This window comes from Polyodon spathula, chromosome 9 (genome assembly GCF_017654505.1).
Source record: "Polyodon spathula isolate WHYD16114869_AA chromosome 9, ASM1765450v1, whole genome shotgun sequence".
NCBI lineage: Eukaryota > Metazoa > Chordata > Actinopteri > Acipenseriformes > Polyodontidae > Polyodon > Polyodon spathula.
In genome coordinates, this window is record NC_054542.1 from 16,870,550 (window position 1) to 16,892,238 (window position 21,689).

Here is a 21,689-nt window from a genome sequence, read left to right on the forward strand (position 1 = left end):
TCGGTGGTTTATGTAGGCTACCACGGTGGTATTGTCCATCCAGACCAGTACATGTTTGTGCACTAATTGCTGGGGAAAATGTGAATGCCAGGTTCACTGCTTGCAGCTCTTGGGCATTTATGTGCGCATGCTGCCAATGACCCTTCCACTGGCCTCTTATTCCTCTCCCATTCCAGACCGCTCCCCAGCCCAGGCTGGAGGCGTCTGTAGTGACCACTTCCCTTCTGTGGGGGAATCCGAGGGGAGATACGAGGCACAGATTGCCAGGATGGAGCCACCACTCCAGTGTCTTCCGGCATTGTCTGTACCGATCTCGGACCGGGTGCACCTTGAGCATATTCACCCAGGCCTGAAGCAGGCGCATTCTCAGTAGCCCTAGTGGAAGGATTCTCGAGGCGGCTACTATCAGCCCCAACAACCTTTGATATACTTTGTCCTGTAGGAGAGCGTCCTCTCTGAATAGGGGGAGTGTGGCCTCCAATGACCGAATCCTGTCTTCCGACAATGAGGCAAGCATGCTCACAGAGTTCAGTTTGATCCCCAGCAACACTGTGGACTGAGACGGTACAGACAGTAGTTGCTCTTCTGTTGATGTATGGAGAGCCTTAACTTCATCACATGATCTATGACCTGTTTTGTGTGCGCCTCTGCATGTTCTTTTGAACGCGCGCAAACTAACCAATAGCCCAGATAGTTTAGGATCCGAATATCCTGCAGCCTGAGTGGAGCCAGTACTGCATCCATGCACTTTGAAAATGTGCAGGGCACCAGCGAGAAGCCAAATGGCAGCCCTCAGAATTCGTACACGTTGCCTTGAAAAGGCGAAGCGCAGATATTTTCTGTGCGCGGGACGGATCGGAACGTGAAAGTAGGCATCTTGCAGGTCGATCGATGTGAACCAGTCGCACGGTTGGACGGACTGGATGACACGCTGTGCCGTCAACATGTTGAACTTCCTCTGTTTGAGGACAAAGTTGAGAGACCCTGAGGCCCATAATTGGTCTGAAACCGCCGTCCCTTTTGGGCACCAGGAAGTACCTGGAGAAAAGGCCGCTGAGGGCATCGCTTGGACTTACCAAGTGTACAGCGTTCTTCCTTTGAAGACTGGCGATCTCCTGTTGAAGGAGTATCGCCCTTGCTGGTTCGACGGTGGTGAGGAGCACAATCTTGAAGGGTGGCGGACCTATACGGAATTGTAGAGCGTATCCGTGTCTAGTTGTTGATACATTGGCGAGTCCAGTTGTGGGGGGATTTGGTGGCAGCCGGGGCCCCTCAGGGGCAGTCTCCCCTGGGCTTGGGAGGGAGCGGGTCTTTCTTAGGCCCCGGCCTCTGTCTCCAGCCAGAGAACCGGTTACCCCTGGCCTGCGGTGATCCCCTGCCGCTGCCTGCTTGTCTACTCTGGGGTGGAGGGTGGAGGGCGGTGTTCAGTCCCTTGTACCCCAGCAGGCCGCGCATGCCACTTGGGCACTGACGGTAAGCCGAAAGGCATGAAAACTTGGAGGCAACCTCTGTGGCCTTGTGGGACCTCACCCCAAAAATGGGAGCATTCACTTGTGTCAGCCACAAATGCAGGCAGGCGGCCACCATCGCCGCCAGCAATCTCCATGATGCCTGACCTAACTCCCCCAGTTAGGTTAGTCATCGCCTTTGCTACTGCCTGGAGCTCTCCTGTGTCTGCTTCTGTAGCCCTTTCCTGCAGCCTCTCTGCTAACTGGTTCTGGTAGAGCACCAGCATAGCCATTGCATTTACTACTCGGACTGACATCGCTGCCGATGTGTACGCCTTTTTGAGCATCGCATCCGTTGTCCTGCAAGACTTGGACGGACAGGCTGGGTCTTTATCCCCCGTGACCATGCTAGCTGCAACTGGTTGGTTTAGATGGGCAAGTAGGGTCTTTGTCCCCTCTGGTGAAATCCTTGCACCGTGACCGTGTCCCCGATGGGAGGGAATGTACCTAGACCCATTTCTTGGGCTCCTGCAGTAAGAAGCAGAGACTCTGCTGTTTGGAGGCTGAAGGTGCAGATGCTGGGTTGGGGTCCAGGAGGAGCACACCAATTCCAGGAAGTCCTGGTATAAAGGGAGGGCATGCTGTGGGTGGCCTTTCTGCTGAAGGAAGCAGTTCCCCTTTCCCTCCTGTTCTGCTAGCCGCCAGGGAACATCCGTGGCTGCAGCTGCACGCTGCATTAGTGCCCAGAAGTCTTCCCTCTGCGACACATGTGGCAAAGGCTGGGTCCGAGGCGTCCGATCTGGATGGTTTGAAGGACAGCTCGTCTGGACTAGGGGGTCTAGGCAGGGGATGGGGAATGAGACTGTGGGGGCTGGGGCTGCCTGGTGGTAGGGGTCAGTCTGCCCTGTGATTTTAATAGGGTCTCTAGCATGTTCTGCCGAGCTTGGGCGCCTCCTAGGCGACTGACGGGGACCGTCTGCACCTGCGTGGGGAAGGGGAGCGGTGCCTGCACGGCGACTGCCTGTCCCCTGGTAAGCGTTTCCTCGAGCGGTACCACCTCGGCGGTGACCTTCTCGCCTCCCCCGAGAGATATCTGCTCCTCTCTACCGGTGGTGTGGAAGGGGAGGGTGACCCAGTTGTGCGGGAGAGTTCTCTGGTCACAGTAGCGGTGGGTGGGGGTCCTACAGGACCTCTGCGGACGGCCTTGGACCACTGACCTCATTCTCCCTTGGCTCAGGGAGACTCTGCTGGGGATAGGGCTGCTCTCCAGTGCTTAGTTCTTCTTGAAAACTTCCTACACGGAGAGCAGTCTAGCTCACCTGCCAGTGCTTTGGCCTCATGGTCTGGCCCAAAGCATCTGGTGCAGGACTGGTGCTCATCCTGCCTGGGCAGCTTCGCTGCGCACTGGTCATACTGGCGGAACCCAGCTGAGGACCCAGTCGACTGTACCGACATGGTTTTGCAGGTGAAGCTGCTGCGCTCGGTGCCGATAGTAGCGCACTCGATGCCAGGCTGTAGACGCTTTAAAGCAATTCACTCTTGGTAACTTTTTTTTTTATCTATCTATCTATCACAAACTCCATGGAAGTTACCAAAGAAAAAAATCGCCTCGGGCCTTTTCTGATTCAATGCTTTTTAAACCTGTTTTACTCTGAAAAAAAATATTTTAAACAGTGCGTGTAAAATAAACTGCGTGAGTGAAAATAAATTGGACCTGTAATATTTTTGGACATCATATCAGAATGTACAAATACTTACACAGCTCTTTTTCTTTTTCTTGCCACCATATTCCCTGAGCCCATTGACCTCTGCAGGGTTAGCTGCCTCAATCTTTCTTTTTTTCTTTTTCATCATCTTTTTTGTCTGGCTGCTTTCCACCTGCTCTGCTGCTGGGTCCTCCTGAACCAGCTCAACTGTCTTCTTGGTATTCTTTTGTAATTCTGAGGGGGAACGGCCTTCTTCCAGTGGAGTGGTTTGCTCAAGACATGGTATTTCTCCGTTCACTCCCAGGACTCGCAACTTTTTAATTTTTTTGCCTCTGGAAGAGAGAATGGCAGCTGCTGTTTGCTCCAAGCAATCCTCCTGATCATGTCCGTCTTCCACAGCTTCCTTTGCTTTCTTCTTCTTTTTCCTTTTCTCTCCTGTATGCCCATCTATCTTGTTGCTGCTGGGGTCAGCCACAATTCTTTTGGGACTGGACTCCTTTAATTTCGTCTTTTTCTTCTTCGCCTTGGTTTCTGTTGACTCTTCTGTTGCACAGGGTTGCTTCAGTTCAGTAGAAGTCCCTGCTGGGGAAGCCTCTGTGTTCTCTTTCTTCTGCTCTACTCCGCCATTCAGTGTCTTCTCCATCTTCTTTCCCTCTTTCTTTTTTTTATCTGTCAGAAGAAACATTAGAAATCAGTCATCTTAAAGTGAAGCTAACACTTCAGCTTCCTGTGTCACAAACTCAGTCTATCTTCCCTGGAGGCTGGAACCATGGTAGCGAGGCCAGACCATGGAGGGAGACCTTAAGCAAAGGAAGAATCAGTAAGGTGCTAGGAAGCAGCTGTATATTTAAAAAAAAAAAAAAAAAAAAAAACACACACTACTTTGTGATTACCTCAACAAAAGTATTGGAGCTCCAAAACACTTAACCCTTGCGGACTGTGAGAATTCTAACATTGAGGGCAGGCTGAGATGACTTAACTTTAGAGCACGTATCAGACAAAATATCTACTTAAAGTATGTATTATACATTTGTAAAAAGCTGTTGCTCTGCAGATTACCACATAAATAATGATTTCATTCTGTAGTATACCCACACTGACCTAGTTTGAATGTGACACAAAAAGTTTAAAAGTCCACTTAATTCATTTTTCTTTAGAAATGTCCTCATAAGTGTAATTTACTGATCTCTTACTTTAAATATGTAAAGTTATCAGAGGTAGCCACACCTCGCAGGAACTAGAATCATTTTTTAAATATCATGTATGGTCTTGCTTTTATACAAAATTGTTTGACATGTGCGCATTTTTACCTTTTTGAGAAGTGATTGGCAGGGTTTTAGCTTATACATAAGTTAGTTGTCATTCTACTTGAAAGGTAACGTTAGTTTATTACCATAATCCTGGTTCCCTGAAAAGAATGACAACCATTACCCTTTGAGGTTGTGTCCCCAGCTGACCTTCGATTTCGAAAATGGAGATATACTACTGTTAGGACGACCCTCTTCAGCAGGAGGTGGGAGGGACTTCCTCCTCACAGCAGAGCCCTGGTAGGGCAGCTTTTTTATATATGCTCAGTGATTGATGAGTCAGACAGACTCTTCCCATTCGGTAATGGTTGTCATTTTTTTCAGAGAACCAGTTTTATGGTAATAACCTAATGTTTTTTAAATAAATAAAAAAATAAATTAATAAAATACTAAATTATAACAAATTAATAGCTATAAAAAGTAATATACAGCATTAGACCAAATTCATAAATGGCAAAATGAAAAAGGTACCAATAATGTGAAATAAATAAATAAATAAAAGGGTAACACTAACAGCTAAGTCTGGCGCAATATTGTAAGCATAACAGATTAGCCTACACTAAACAATTGGACAATGTACTATCCTTATACACATTAGTCTATTTATAACCAGGGCTTACTTCAAATGAGTAACAATTATTGAAAACTATCTTCACATCAGTGTGAAGAAGTTCATAATTCAGGGAATATTCTACTCCTTCTGGCTTTCCTTCCATCAACATCTATAAAAATGTCTTCTACTGTATTTCTTTTGGATCATTAAATGTTCCGGGTCTTGCAAAATGACTTATAAACCTTATATATTGCGTTTTGATGCCATGGTCTACAGTAGTCCAGTGAAAACTGCAACCATAGTGCAGCATTTCAGCATGTGTGTCCCAAAACTCAACTCTATTGGTCAAAGGCTTTAGTGAAATACATTTTGATTGGTTTGTCACACATAGTGAATGGTTTTGTTTGTTTATAAACATTTTGGGCGATTTAGTATGCTGTCAGGTAATTCTTTGTACTTGTAATGCTTTGATATCCCATCGCACTTGCTGTTCTAAGAAATACGACCACAGGAGCTGGTTACAAAAAGCTGGACTACACAACCTAAACATAGCTCGACAGTGTCTTGAAAGGGAAAAGGGAGGCAAGCCCCAGTGCTGAAGGCAGCCGCTGCATTTTGATTTAATTATGTACCCGAGAGGGGTACTGCTAGTTTAGCTGGGGAAGGCTGGGCAACCCCATAAGTAAAAGTGAGGGGATAACAAAACATAGCTGAAGGCCCGAGCCGCTTCTTGGAGCAAAAGTTGTGGGAAGCTGCAGGAATGGGGTATGGGGGTCCTCCCCCAGCGCGGGTGCAGGTGCAGGGGGGTACTGGATGTCTCCCCCAGCGTAGGTGCAAGGGGGATATGGGGGGTCAACCCCTAGCGCGGGTGTAAGGGGGGTATTGGGTTTCTCCCCCAGCGCAGGTGCAGGGGGGTATGGGGGTCCATCCCCAGCGCAGGTGTAAGGGGGGTATGGGGTTCCATCCCCAGCACGGGTGAAAGGGGGTATGGGGGTCCTCCCCCAGCGCGGGTGTAAGGGGGGTATGGGGGTCCTCCCCCAGTGCGGGTGTGGCAAAGTACCCACTCCTGTATGTATTTTGTGTTATCTGTTGTGTGTTAATGTTGGTGTATAGTCATTGGTACACAGGATATAAACAGGTCTGTGTAACACGAGTGTTTAAAATGTATATTTATATTTAGGCACGAGGATTGCACTTTATTAATTCACGTGCAGTTGTACCAAGACTCCAACTGAATGATTGATTAGCAATCAAATCTCTGTACAGCTGCATAAAAGCAGCATGTTTTCACTCACTCGGGGTTGTGTGTTCGGTGCCCTTAAGTTTCATTACTTCACAGTGGTTTTTAATACAGAATAATACCTTTCCCTTTGGCTGTCTCACTGCTTTTCTCCAGCAGACTTTCTGTATTCCTTCTCTTTTTCATTCTTCTTCTACTTCCAAATAACTCATCATCATCCTCATCTGTGGACACCTCCTCAGGGTACTCATCCTGGGGAAAGATGCCTGGAGGGAGAACAAAGAGCTTGTCACCAAAGGCAATACTGAAGGATCATATTAGATGCAAACATTTCTTCAACCGCTACTCAATAAAGGAAGGCTGGCATCAATCTATAGCTCCAAAAGAACTTCTTTGCAAGTTAATTATTATTTTACCAAATTTTCAGCAGCTTCGTGCAACTATCAGATATTGTATAGTGAATGCCCTCAGGTACTCACGTTACCTAGGTAAAGTTTAGTGCTGGGGTGTGTGGCAGGGTGAAAGCCCTGTTTGTTTGTGTTTGTGTGGAGAATATTAGGTTGGCAGGGAAGGGTTTACATTTCTTTCTGTGAAAACACATTGTGTATAAAATAGGCGTTCACAGGTGTTAGTTGAGAAAGAGTAGTACCTACAGTATATCACGATACCAAAATCCTATGATACCTAAAATACAAATATTGAAGTACTGTGATTTTGAGAAAGTATTTTTTATTTATTTATTTTTTTTTAACACAAAACTCTGTGCGCTTTAAAAAAACAATACAAACTCAACTTACTCATTTCTGCTTAGCGGAAGTGACTAACTACCCTGCGCCCTCTGGGAAAATTAAACTACGGCAGCAGTCATGGCGAATGCCAGAGAAAAAGCTTGCTGTGGAACTATTTTTGATTTCATACAGATGACAACGGCAATCTGGTTGAAGGTGGACAGCCAGAATGTTGAAAGTGTTTTAAAGAAGTGAAAATCAAGGGACGAAACACCACCAATTTATTGAAACACTTTCAGATCACCACCCCAATCTCTTTGACAAAGTTTAGTTTAACTGTATAGTTTTTTTTATTTACATTTTAACTGGAAAACAGATGCACAAAGTTGTTACATAACTTCTGGTGAAAGAATATACAGGTATTTGTTTATTATTACAAAAAAATGTTATGGTTGAGTTAGGTATGCTGGAATTCTTACCATCATTTAAGTCTTGGAATCTGCAAGACAGAAAAATAACAAACATTGAGCTAACCAAATCATTAAATTGTAGAAAACAAAGAACTAGTGCTGTTCCTCAGAAGATCACATAGTTCAGATTTCTTGAAAACAAAGAATTTTAGGAACAAATAATTTTGCTAGCATCTCAAAATCCTATAATCTCACAATAGAAAAAAAAACACAAGAAACAGACATACAATTATTCATTTCAGCATTTTTTTTGAAAAAATACCAATTTAAAAGTAGTCACACCATTTGATGCTACAGAAATATTGTCAACAAGGTGCTAGAAATTTCAATATTATAATGCTGAACCTAATTCTAGTAAAGACTGGAAAATGCTGGATTGTAGGTCAACATTCCATAGAGAGTATAAAAGGGTTAGGCATAACTGATTGCTGTCATTACCATAAGTCATTTATGGGAAAAAATAAAGAGCTATCTGAAGACCTTAGAAAAGTATTGTTATAAAGCTGGAGAAGGATACATGAAGATTTTAAATTTTTGAGTATCCCAATTTCAACTATTGTTATCAAGAAGCACAAGATTAATGGTACTGTCACAACACTTCCTCAGTCTGGAAGAAACAATGTTCGTTCACCAAGAACAAGTAGAAGAATTGTGAGGAAGGTTAAAATCAATCCAAGATTGACTGCCAAAGACATTCAAAGTGAATTCTGCTGAAAGAATATACAGGTATTTGTTTATTATTACAAAAAAATGCTGGAATTCTTACCATCATTTAAGTCTTGGAATCTGCAAGACAGAAAAATAACAAACATTGAGCTAACCAAATCATTAAATTGTAGAAAACAAAGGACAATCGCTTAAAGTTTGCAAAACAGCATTTGAATGATGGATATTTCTGGTCAAAGGTTTTGTGGAGTGAACTGAGCTATCTGGTCACGCTGACGGTCATTACGTTTGTTGAAAGTCTGAAAAAAAAAAATCCCGTCAATTTGTCACGCACTATTCATCACCAACGACAATCACCAGCGACAATCACTGACAATAACTCACCGATTACAGTTAGGGTTAAGTTAGGGTTACAAGCGACATACCGGTCATTTTCACATGTAGCGTTTTAAACTTTAGCGTTTAAAAAGTTATTTCCTAATTGTTTATGCCTCAAAAGTATAGAAAATGGCTGTTATTCCCCACAAATTTTGCTTTTGTGACCAGGACAGTGATATATGGAAAAAAATAAAGATTTCCAATGAGAAAACGGGCGAATTTGTGTCTTTTCGCTCACATAAAGTCAGAAAAAAACAACATATAAATATGAAATTATTTATACTAAAGTAATACAAATGACTACAAAACATTTAGAAGTGAGTAGTTTTTCGGGATTTACGATTATACTGTAAATCACTTTCACGAATCAGCCCCCAAATGTAGCCTCCCATCATGTTCTCGTTATACTGTCCTTGGTAGCGGCGTTCAAAGTCCACCAGTATATCCTGGTGGAAGCGCTCGCCTTGCTCCTCCGAGTACGCTCCCATGTTCTCCTTGAATTTATCAAGATGAGCATCAAGGATATGGACTTTGAGGGGCATCCTACAGCCCATTGTGCCGTAGTTCTTCACCAGAGTCTCAACCAGCTCCACATAGTTTTCGGCCTTGTGATTGCCCAGGAAGCCACGAACCACTGCGACGAAGCTGTTCCAATACGCTTTCTCCTTACTAGTGAGCTTCTTGGGGAATTAATTACACTCCAGGATCTTCTTTATCTGTGGTCCAACGAAGACACCGGCTTTGACCTTTGCCTCAGACAGCTTAGGGAAGAAGTCTTACTTGAAGGCTGCCGACTCCTTATCTAGAGCTCTGACAAATTGTTTTATAAGGCCCAATTTGATGTGCAGTGGTGGCATCAGCACCTTCCGGGGGTCAACCAGTGGCTCCCACTTGACGTTGTTCCTCCCCACATAGAACTCGGTCCGCTGTGGCCAGTCCCGCCTGTGGTAGTGCGCCTTGGTGTCCCTGCTGTCCCAAAGGCAAAGATAGCAGGGAAACTTGGTAAAACTGCCTTGGAGACCCATCAGGAATGCCACCATTGCAGCCTCTTGATGCCATCTCAGAAAAATGCAGATCTGTATCCACTTAGGCAGCTGGAACTAAACTGAACTGGTGGGCTTAAGGCCCCTGTATTTATACTACTATTTATATTACTAGAAAGTTCTAGAAGTTACTCCAAGTTTACTCAGCACTGAATCTATCTGGAATGTTCTGGAAAATAGGTCAATTTCAAAATATCACTGTCCTGGTCACAAAAGCAAAGTTGGTGGGGAATAGCCATTTTCTACACTTCTGAGGCATAAGCAATTAGGAAATAACACTTACTACCCAGGAACCAATAAAAAAAAAAAAATGTTACACGGTGTAATGTACCCTCTGTGATGAACTGTCGCTGATGATGAACCATTGCTGGTGATAAATTGTCAGACCCGATGAGGCATACAAAGAAAAGAACACCATACCTACTGTCAAGCATGGAAGTGGTCATATCCTTCTATGGTGCCATTTTTCCTCCAATGGCACAGGAAATTTAGTTCCAACACATGGTAAAATGGATTCCACAGCATACCAAAAGATGTTGGCCAATCATCTGAAAACCTCCGCTACAAAACTTGGTTTAAAGCCCAACTTGGCATTCCAACATGACAGCAATCCAAAGCACACATCAAAATCTACTTCAGAATGGTTAAATAAGAAAATCAAGGTTCTCAAATGGCCTAGCCAAAGTCCCGATCTAAATCCGATTGAGAATCTTTGGTATGAGAAGTCCTCAGAATTTGAATGAACTGGAACAATTTGCATTGAAGAATGGTCAAAAAAAAAATCACTAAAATATCCTGCCAAAAGCTCATTGACAAATATCCTAATCATTTAAAAGAGGTTATTATTGCTAAAGGTGTGTCAACTATTAACTTCATTTTCTTTGTCAGGGTATGAATACTTACGCAAAACAAATTGTTTAAATAAATAATTGTAGACATCTATTTTCCTCGTCCACAAAAGCAAAACTTTTACTATAAAAGATTTTTCCGATAATTTTGTTTGAGAAATTTCTAGAAATTATAACATTTCCTTTGGGATAAACTTTTGACTACAACTGTGTATACACCATACGGACTGACGATTTACTCCAAATTGTTCACCTCCATAAACCTCCACCTTATCCGTATCAACAGGGGTCAAAAAGCCCAGGACATCTCTACCACAGCACAAACAAGTAATTGTTCTTTCAACAAAAACCATCTGTGGGCATACATAAAGGGGAATGGCATGTCATGGACAGAATGGTTTGTAAACACATACACTATATAAATCAGCATCATCGCTATGTGGCCAAAGACAGAAAAATATTTAACTTCTGAGACAAACATGCCCCGTTGTCTTTTGTTCAATATTCTTGACTTTAAATACAATGCTCCTCATCTTGTGTCAAGTAACAGCAAGACCAATCTGAAAAAATAACAAACCCAGTCCTTACAGCAGTAATCAAATCTCACTCTAGAAAAACATCTGATAGAAACACATACTTTTTTACCAGTCTGTAGATGATCTTTCTGTTCTGGGAAGGTGTGCTGGTTCGGCTAGCAAGCTCAAAGAGACGGTCCGCAATTGCCTTGTAGTCAAACTGGGGGGAAAAAAAAAAAAGTCTTGGAAGTTTCTTATCTACAATATTTTATTTGTCTGTCTGTGTAACATACTGTAGTACTGGTTAATTTCAGCATCTTTACACACTGCTGCCCACACAGTTGGCATTCACAGCTAATAGAAGCAGGCAAGTCAATTTTACATGTGTCCCCAAGAAAGCTAGGAAAGTAATCATTTGCATAGATTTTCACACGGTTATAATTAGGGATTCTATTTTTATTCATTTCATGTTTTCAGTGCTTACTTTGAGCTATTTGAGTTTAATGTAAATCTTTTTTTTTTTTCAGTGCTTTCACTTTTTATATACTGTATGCAGAACTAGAAGAGAACTATCTGAAAAAACTAGCTGAATAGTGGCAGGAATCTGAGATCCAAATGCAACTTGTTTACATCAAAAAGTAACTCCCTTTTAATTAGTAACGGTAAAAAAAGAACTAGTACACTTTCAATTGTTCTTGTTAATTTCTATTTACGTGACACCTTCCTCAACAACAATAAGCCTAAACATTGAACCTACAACCACACAAAATACTTTCAGTGTGGGCACACACAAGGCAAGAGCTCTTGAACCTGAGCTAACCATCTACTAGTTTGGGCTTATTTGCAATACAAAGCAATTCATATTGTAGATGTTTATTTTAAAAGCACAAAGCTGACATTTTCTGCTTCATTTTATGTTACCATGGGGAAAAAAATGTAAGAAAATATAGTGCATATAAAAACAAACACTAATTGCTTATGTCATGTAAATTTAATACATTGTGTAAACTTAAAAAGGGTCTTTGTACAACTAGTACAATAAAGACAAGTACTTATTATGTCTGCATGTTTTCTGCAGAGAATATGGCTTTCCAACACCTTGTACCCTCTTGATCCGTAATCAGGGGTTCATATAACTGGTATGCTGGTACGCATGTGGACCAATAAACAAATGCAGACTTGGCAGCTATTGTTGTATAAGACGCAAGCATACCATCAGTATATTTAACAGGAAAGTATTTATAATAAAGGCAGAGACTGTGCTCATGATCTGAAGGTGAGCTATACATGCCTAATGTATGGATTATTCCAGGAGAGTGGGGGGTCTACAGGCGTTGTCAACAATGTCCGCGATGAACCACCCTACCCTCCTCCCGTCGCTCCACAAATGAAACACAAAAGAAATAGTAATCCCTTGTTATACAAGCATAATTAGGCAAAATCTCGTATAACAGAACTGAAATCCCCATTGGTTCCCATGTTATAATCTTCGATAGGTTCCACTTCAACATCCAAAATTACCCTTAATAAAGGACAGAACGGTATCTAAATATGAAATCGCTGAAATTCTGTATCAATTATTAAAGAAATTAGCCTAAAGTTGTTAAGTAAATGACAAACAGTCTCTTGCGGCATGCATCAAAGTCCCCCACAAATAAAGACAGAAAGCGACACAGTTCTCTTTCAGGCGCTTATCAGCGTTAGAAAAATGTACGTTATAGTAAATAATGAAGTTGTAAAAACGCTAACAATAAATAACGCAGTTATGAAAAAGACAATTAAAAGAAAATATTAAATATAAAACAGAAATAAAAAAGCACTTAAGTAAAGAAGAGATAGCAGAAGCAAATGATAACCGCGACACACCCGAGACTGTTGAAACATCTGTACTTTTAGTAGCATTTAGCTGAGCTTCTATTTCAGGGGGAGTTAAAATCGCCGGTTTCGCAGACTTGTGACTCGAATGAACTTGTTCTCTGATCCTGAGGTCACCCTTGGCCTGCCTGATCTAGTTCGGTCCTTATGAGTGCCAGTTTCTTTAAATCGTTTGATGGTCTTGGCCACAGCAGTTACAGACACTTGCAAAGTTCTTGCAATTTGTCTTAAAGATTGAACTTCATTTCTTAAAGTAATTACAGACTGTCTTTTTTCTTTGCTTAACTGAGCGTATTTTGCCATTTTCTGCTCCCTTACAGTCAGGAATGACAAACTTGTGCCTATGCTACCTATATTTATAGTATTCGTGGACCCTCACCTGTTAACAATAATAGGCGACAAAAGGTTAATTAGGTAACATGCTAGTTAACTCAGAGAACATCTAAAAAAGACACTTTTATACTTAGGCCAGTGTTCTAACATCGTGTTATACACATTTCAGACTTTTAACTGACTTGGGCTTCAGACTGAAATCCCCTTGTTTTGGGTGACCATTTCTTGAAATTGACAAGATTTACATTTTTATTTAAAAAATAAATTTTTGAATGCAATTCACTTATGATTATCAGCTTATATAAGTATATGTATCACATGAAATATAAAGTGTTTATAGACAAGTTTATACAGGTTAAAAGCAATCATGAAAAACCTGGTTTCAAGCAGGTGTACTCAAACTTTTGACTGGTGCTGTGTGTGTGTGTGTGTGTGTGTGTGTGTGTGTGTGTGTGTGTGTGTGTGTGTGTGTACACACACACACACACACACACACAGTGCTACCCTGTTATAAGGCGGCTGACAGGGTATATAATTGGAGGCTGTGTTATCTGTTTCGCCTTATAAAGAATATTGGCATTTTTGTTCCTGGAATGATTTATAATGGCCAAATTGAACGTATAAACTCTAAAGAAGTGGTTAAACATTGAATAATATGCTAGATGTATAACCGCTCATGTGACAAATGTCACTGAACGCATTCCTTTTAATAATTTATTATCAGTAGTTCGTCTCAAAAATCCCACCCCTACTATCAAACACCGCAAACTTTTAAACTTGCGGCAGACTTTTTAATAAGTCTCAGTGCTCTGTACAATTCCAAAATACTGTACTATTTTATCCCTGCTAATTACCTTTTCCAGAAGTGAAAGTATTTCCAACTTTTTTCAATTGTAAGCACACTCACTTTCACTTTTCTGTAGCCAGTGGGCGATATTCATCTCTCAATTATTTATTTTTTTTAAACCATATAAATGTTGAAGAATGTTACTTCTTTTAAAAAAACAAAAAAAACAAAAGGAACAGGTTCCTGTTTCTTTGTTGTTAAATGAGCCTTTAAGAAACACACTTTCAGTACGAGAATGTAACGTAAAGAGTGTGTGATGTGTATGTAGATGTGATTTAAACATTCATAAAAATGTACAAACGCACATCCCTAATAGCAGCTTGTCCGAGTCGGCTGTATGCATTGATGAGGGCTTTGTTGTCAGTAGCTTATTGATCCCAGAATCTCATCAAGCAGCTTCAAAAGACACAGACAGAATCTCTGCTACAGCAAAAGAGTTTAGCAGTTAAACAACCCAGAGCTGCCAGACAAGAAACCAGACTGTTTATGGCAATTAAATTCTAAGAACACTCAATTGGATAAGAATACTGAATTCAGTGTTGCTACATTAACAACAAGAGGCCAACATGCCACTTTGGCTCTCGAGAGCGACGTGGCCTGCAACATCTGTACAGCTTTTCAGCCCCGGGTGAAAGAAGCTTAGTTAGAGAGGATGAGTTCTGTGTCCTCTGTGGCAGGAGCATCGAAGCCTCTGAGCCCCTCCTTCATGACCTGACCCAGCAGCCCCTGCTGGATATCCCCGAAACGCAGGCCTCCCGCAGGCATCCCCTGTCCCCCGTCCCCCTCCCCCAGGGTGGATGGGAAGAGGAGTCTCAACTGGCACAAGAGGACACACTTTCCATAGTGGCCTATGGAGAGGGAGCCTCCTTCTCCTCTGACATGCAGGTAGACGAGCTCCCTGCTGAAAAAGAACCTGGCTTCGAGATAGCGGAGTGGATGGGAAGATAGTGCTAATGCTCGACAAGCAGGTGGCATAGCGGCTATGACGGGAGCTCTTGCCTTGAGGTATGAAGAGTACGAGCTCCGGCATGCTGAACGAGATTTGGCTGCCTACATCGGTAACTTTCTGGATTCGAGGCTGCGTGTGCATTAGGTAACCTACGATGCGTCACTTCAATTGGCTGCAGCTGTCTCCGGGAGATCTTCGGTCAATCTAACACAGACATTGGTTGGTTTCCTGGAATTTAGGCTTGGTGGCCGAGACGGACAAGCCAAAGTTTATGGTATATCAGCTGCGCTGCTATGACGGACCGGTTATCTCACAGGACATACCTTTGGCCAGTGTGGAGGAGATATCACTAGCGATAAAGCTGCGCTGCTAGACGGACCTATATCTCCAGGACATACCTTTGGCCAGCTGTGGAGGAGATCCCACTACTAAGGCGGTCCACTCGGCATAGACGCCCTAGCGCACGAATGGCCAAAAAGATGACCTATACTGCTGCTCCCAGCCTCTCTCTCAAAGGTTCGGTTAGAGGAAATGTCTGTTCTCCTAGTGGCCCCCAAGTAACCCAAGAGAATCTGTTTCTCGAGCCTGTGCTGTTGCACAGACAGCCCTGGGAGATCCCACTGTGCATGGATCTCCTCAGTCAGATGAAAGGCTCTCTTTGGCACTCAGAACCGGGCAGGTTCCTGCTATGGGTCTAGCCCCTGAAAAAGGCTCACTTGTTAGCTGTAGGGCTATCAGATGGGGTTGTGGGTACATTGCAGAGTGCTAGGGCAGACTCCACTAGGTTCTTGTACAACTGGAGGTATTTCCAAGCTTGGTGTATGGCTAGCAGCGATGACGCCATATCTTGCCCTATACCAGTCATCTTAGTTTCTGCAAGAACTGCTTGATGCTGGTAGGTCACCTTCCACTTTGAACTTCTCTGCTTGCCATGCCCCCGTAGATTCAGTGTAACCGGGTGCTCATTTTATGGCCCCCAGGAGAGCTGTTCTCCCCAAATGGAGTCTAATATTGTTCTGGAGGCTCTCACGAAGGCCCCGTTTGAGCCCACACACTCCATAGAGTTGAAGTACCAGTCTATGAAGACAGCCTTCCTCGTGGCTATCACCTCTGCTAAGCGGGTAAGTGAGCTGCAGGCGCTGTCTGTGCACAGCTCCTGCATGCGTATTTGGGAGGATGGCAGCAGGGTGTCTCTGCGCACCAATCCTGCTTTCCTCCCCAGGGTGATCACAGCCTTCCACATGAATCAGTCTGAGGATCAGGAGTCGGGTTTAAAAAGGCACTGAATCGCAAAAGAACACTCAGTACTGCATCTCTAGCCAAGCCCCACCCCTCCTTAGCTGTATTTTTCACATACCTCTTTATAGAAGTGTATACCGATAAATCCTCTCCTGATCACTCGTTTTATCACCAAACTCCTCAATAATTCATTCATCAAGTCATCATTTTATTACTAACATCTCAAAAAGCTCTACAAATGTCTGTGATATTCTTTGAACGCTGGATGCAGAAGCAGCTATCTCCTGTGTGTCCATGTAATCTCTGTGGTGCAGGGGCTATGTGTATTGCTTAGACAATTGCATGTTTACGATACAAACTAACTCACTTCCAAGTTCTTATTCTTACTATGATTAGCTGCAAAGACAACAGGGCTAATTTGCAATTTCGCGAAATTCACCTCTTTAGGGGCCAATGCATACTGGACTAGTACGGAGAGAAAAAAAAAAAAAAAGAACACTACTGCACACTGCAAGCAATCACAAACTACGTACCTTAATTCTGTAAATAGGCTTTTTTTATATTCCTTTGGAGCAAAGCCTTTTTTCTTGTTTACTGTTCAGATGACAGCAATGTTTTAAATTAGCCTACAGTACTACTAGAAGGTGGGATAAAGTCAGTGTCGCATTGTTACTTTCGTTCAGTTTGCTAAAAATCTAGTTTTCAGCATTGAGGTAAAATACCAAAAAATGACAACGAAGCAAAAAAAGCAAAGTACATTTCAGCTGAGGATTGGGTCAAGAAATTTCCCAAAGAAACTTTACATTCAGATAGACGTAAATAGTTTTGCACATCTTGTAATGTGACTGGAGAAAATACGATCGATCGCTATTTAGCTTCAGAAAGGCTAATACAGAGGCTGCTAAACAGAACGTAAAACAAATAACAGCTTTCAGAAAACAAACTTAAAAGTCAGCACAGACAAAGTATTCCTGTTGGTTGTAGCCAAGTTAAATCTGTAATACAGATACGATCTACTGTGGCACAACCACCTCGCTTCAAGGAACCTGCTGCTTATTTTTTAAAACGCAGACAGAATTTTAGACCTGAAAAAGGCAAGTTTTTTTTCTTCTGACTGTACTAATAAAATAGAGTTCTGGATGGTACAAACAACATGACAACAAACATGCTGCATATGTGGCCTTTATTAAATAATGCCAGATGTCCTTGAGGTTAATCAAGTTTTGGTACTGTTTCTAATCAATTTCTACATCTGTATAACTTGGCAAAACTTTGCCTTACACTTGCAAACAAATTCAGTGGATGCAGAATGTGAATTCTTAAATGGGCAAGTCTTCACACCAGAGACAGAATATCAGCAGCAATTGCTGGGGGGATGTTGCATGCTTGTCTTTAACAAATGACAGCACACCGTTTTAGTAAGAGAGCAAGTACCAGTATTTTAGGCTTTTTCATAGGTTTATTCATAGGTTTATAACAGTTCCGCAAAATCCTAATTATATTCCATAACCTAAGGGCTTGCAAGTGGCACATCCAGTAAAGGTTTATTAATCTTTCCACAACCGCTGTCATATCATTGAATTGTTCTGTATTCCTATTTCTACGAGTGCACTGCACCGTTACAAAATGGCATGTAAACAAAACGGCAAAATGTACCACTGTTTCTCTTGCTACAAAAAGTTTAGAAATTGTTCAAGCTCGTGAAAAAAAAAACGAAAATCAGACGCAACTTGCTTCACGATTCTGTTAAATAATGTGCATGTCTTGTATATTGCTGCTGCATTTTTTAACGTGTGTAGGGGTGCTGTGTTAATTTAGTTTGTCAGTTTATTAATGTTAGTTTGTCTGTGACTTTAATATTATACAGATACACTCCACTTAAAATGGATCCTGTTAGAACAGAGTTCTGTTTACAACGTATTGAGGAGGCGTGTCCCTGCCAAACAGGCATGTCACTGGGTTTTCATGGGGAATTACTCTGGTTAAACCGTATATACTGTTTAATACGTAGATTTCCTGTTCCACAGGCAAGTATTTTGCATTTAATATATATTTTATAATGTAGAGTTTTCATGTTCCACAAATTTTAGCAGAAATTAGGTACATCGAACAGAAAATAACAGTCACGGCAGTATTTGTGACACCAGGTAAGAAAAACAGTTGCTGTTTACTTTTATTCTATGGCACAGTCGTTGTACGGTTTAAAGTGTATCACATACAATTTTAATTACATTTTGTGAAACTATAAAATCGTAAAATGGTACTACTTATTACATAAGTAACATCATGTAAGGACTGTTGGAATTGTTTTTGTATTTGAACTGACTATTCTTTTATAGTAAGTTATTTTCTGTTACAAACTAGTTTGGGGTTTATTTTCTGTTTGGGGTTTTTGAGCTAAGGAATGCAAGGAGAGAAGGGTCCTCTGCTCTGCTTTGCTTGCATGGGGGATGGGAAAATCTCAGAGGTAACAGATTCAAAGGAACGCAAGGGGCCTTGCTTGCCTGCCTGTGTGGTGTTGGTGAAGTAAAGAAATGTTTGTGAGGCTTGGAAACTTGCCACGAGTACACAGGTATAGGAAGGAAGGGTCATAAAAAAATATCAAAGGCCTTGAATATCCCTTGGAGCACGGTCAAGACTATTATTAAGAAGTGGAAGGTGTACGGCACCACCAAGACCCTACCTAGACCAGGCCGTCCCTCCAAACTGGATGACTGAGCAAGAAGGAGACTGATCAGAGGCTACCAAGAGGTCTATGGCAATTTTGCAAGAGCTACAGGCTTTCACGGCCAAGACTGGTCAAAGTGTCCATGTGACAACAATATCCTAAGCACTCCACAAATCTGGCCTGGATGGTAGGGTGGCAAGAAAGAAGCCATCACTCATGAAAGCTCACCTTGAATCCCATTTGAAATAGGCAAAAAAGCGTTACGTTTGGCACAAACCCAACACAGAAAAAACCCAAAGAACACCATTCCTACTGTGAAGCATGGTGGTGGCAACATCATGTTATAGGGATGTTTCTCATCAGCAGGGACTGGGGCACATGTCAGGATAGAAGAGAAAATGAATGGAGCAAAGTACAGAGATAGAAAACCTGCTGCCCTCTGCAAGAAAGCTGAAACTGGGACGGAAGTTCACCTTTCAGCATGACAATGACCCAGAGCACACAGCCAAAGCTACACTGGAGTGGCTAAGGAACAAAAAGGTAAATGTCTTTGTGTCGCCCAGTCAGAGCCCTGACCTAAATCCAATCGAAAATTTGTGGCATGACTTTTGAAGACTGCTGTCCATCAAAGCTCCCCAAGGAACTTGTTAGAGCTTGAACAGTTTTGTAAAGAAGAATGGTCAAATATTGCCAAATCTAGGCGTGCAAAGTTGGCAGAGACCTAATCCAACAGACTCACAGCTGTAATTGCTGCCAAAGGTGCTTCCACCAAGTATTAACTCAGGGGGGTGGAGACTTATCCAACTATGATCTTTCAGTTTTGTATTTTTAATATTTAACCTTTTTCTCATTAAAAACTTATTTACCCTTAACAGTTAGTATGGTGTGCAGATAAGTGAAAGAAAATCCTCATTTAAATGCATGAAACTCTGAGGCACTGACACAACAAAATGTGAAAAAGTTCAAGGGGGTGTAGACTTTCGATAGGCACTGTATCTATTTATTTACTGATTCATAGTGTGCCTGGAGGCTAACTCCGTTTTAGAGAACACTTCAGCTATAAGAACACTGCTTGCTTCCTGAGGGGTTTCCTCTTAGCCGAAGAATATTGTACATATAAAATCTGACCCATATATATTTCTCTCTATATATATTAAAATAAAAAATAAAGTAAAATAACACTTACCTGAAGAACAGGTCCAATATCCTCATCATCTTCAGGCATTTCAACGGTACCTTCAGAGTCATCTTCAAAATTCTGCTCTTTTTCAGCTTCTTTACCTGGCACACAGAATACAACCAGATTGAAGTCTTCATTTTAAGCAACATTCTGCCAGTTTTTTTTCAATTAAAAGACCACCAAATGAAGACTGCAAGCCATTTCCACAATTAGTCAGACCCCACCAGGATTTCCTGTCAAAGAGATTGTGCTCACCATTTAGTTGCCGTCCTGTTGATTTTTTTGATTTGGAGAGATCTTGATTTTCTGAGTCATCAGACACATTTTGTCCCTGTTGCTGCACCTCTTTCATCAAGTCTTCAATGGCAAATGGAGACTGGTCCACAATCTCATCAAATATACTATGTGCTATTGCCTGCAAGAGCAGGCGACTACAATACAGGAAAAGCAAACAGAGCAGAGTTAACTGGAGATCTTCTACTGTTGTCAATTTTTATAAAAGTCACATTCAAAATACAATGTCTGTTTAATTTTGTTTGCAATTATGTATGCAAGCTTTTTAATACTTTCTTGTATGGACACATTTCTATGAAAGCTCATGAGCAGTTGTTGGAATGATTTGGATAGGTGCAGGGTGTACAAAAGTATGCAAACTTGTTATCAGAAAGAATTCCCCAAAAGCAACAAACACATTCACCCACTGGTGATAAAGTGAACTACGAGCTAGGAATGCAACAGTTATGAATTTCCCAAACAAACAATTGCATTAAATTCCAAATAAAACAATACCGACAAACAAATCTGAATTTGTTTGTACAATGAAAAAGCATTGGCAGTTTCAACACTAAGCCACTGACATTTTAGGAGACTAAATCACACACTCTGCTGCATTAGATGGTTCCCTTAATTTTAATATGGCATTGTAAACCAAGCGTTATAACAAAGGAATCAGTGAATTTTGCCATTTATTTAAATTCTACCAGGAAGACAGTGATCAAGTCTTGTGTAAATAGAATGTGATTGTGACTTTTGCAGTGCCACTCATAATGGCTGACCTTTAGCTCCGTGCATGCTGTGTATTTTAGCCAAATCAAGCTGAACGCCTTAACATTTGTGAGACCACAGTATTTGAAAAATATCTCACTAACCGCATTCCAGCAGAGAAAGAATATCAGGCTTACTGTGAAGCAAATCAAAAACTGAGGAACATTTTACAGTTCTGGTGAAGCATTAAACCCCGATTTCCAGCCCTTGCAGAAGTTGCCCTGGGATGCTTAGCAGTACCAGTCAATAGCGTTGACGCAGAATGATCCTTCTCATCTTTAAATAACGTGTTCGGGGCCAACAGACTTTGTATCAAAAGTGAAAATGGGAATTTATTGAATAGTTTACTTTTGCATTAAACATTTGTTTAGTGGAAATATTAGTTATAATATATTGTGTTAAATAAATGCCTAAGCACCAGTCAAAAATATGTATTGCAAGCAAGTGGATTCAACCTTATGTTTTAATATTTTTTTTTTTTTTTTTAAATGGATTCAACCTTATGTTTTAATATTTTTTTTTTTTTTTTTTTTTTTTTTAAATCTGGACTTTAGTATCCCAGAATCTCACGTGTCTTCTCCCAGGGTGTCAGCTTCAATTGATTCCAGACCCTCAAAATCTGGTGTAAAAAAGTGTCTCCTATTTTCTGTGC

General features: G+C 41.7%; 1 protein-coding gene across 3 annotated transcripts in view; it reads right to left on the reverse strand.

Moving 5' to 3' along the window:
* Positions 1-21,689, reverse strand: part of LOC121320441 (ribosomal RNA processing protein 1 homolog A-like) — a 58,501-nt gene that overhangs the window by 21,750 nt on the left and 15,062 nt on the right. For 2 of the 3 annotated variants that reach the window (XM_041258774.1, XM_041258772.1), the window contains exons 8-13: positions 20,249-20,424; positions 20,000-20,094; positions 11,025-11,122; positions 8,219-8,238; positions 6,377-6,520; positions 3,207-3,823 (exon numbers count right to left, since the gene is read on the reverse strand). In XM_041258774.1, coding sequence (XP_041114708.1) covers positions 3,207-3,823; positions 6,377-6,520; positions 8,219-8,238; positions 11,025-11,122; positions 20,000-20,094; positions 20,249-20,424 — 1,150 coding nt within the window. Of the gene's footprint in view, positions 1-3,206; positions 3,824-6,376; positions 6,521-7,461; positions 7,482-8,218; positions 8,239-11,024; positions 11,123-19,999; positions 20,095-20,248; positions 20,425-21,689 lie in introns of all 3 variants that reach the window. The other variant, XM_041258773.1, reaches the window with a different exon arrangement.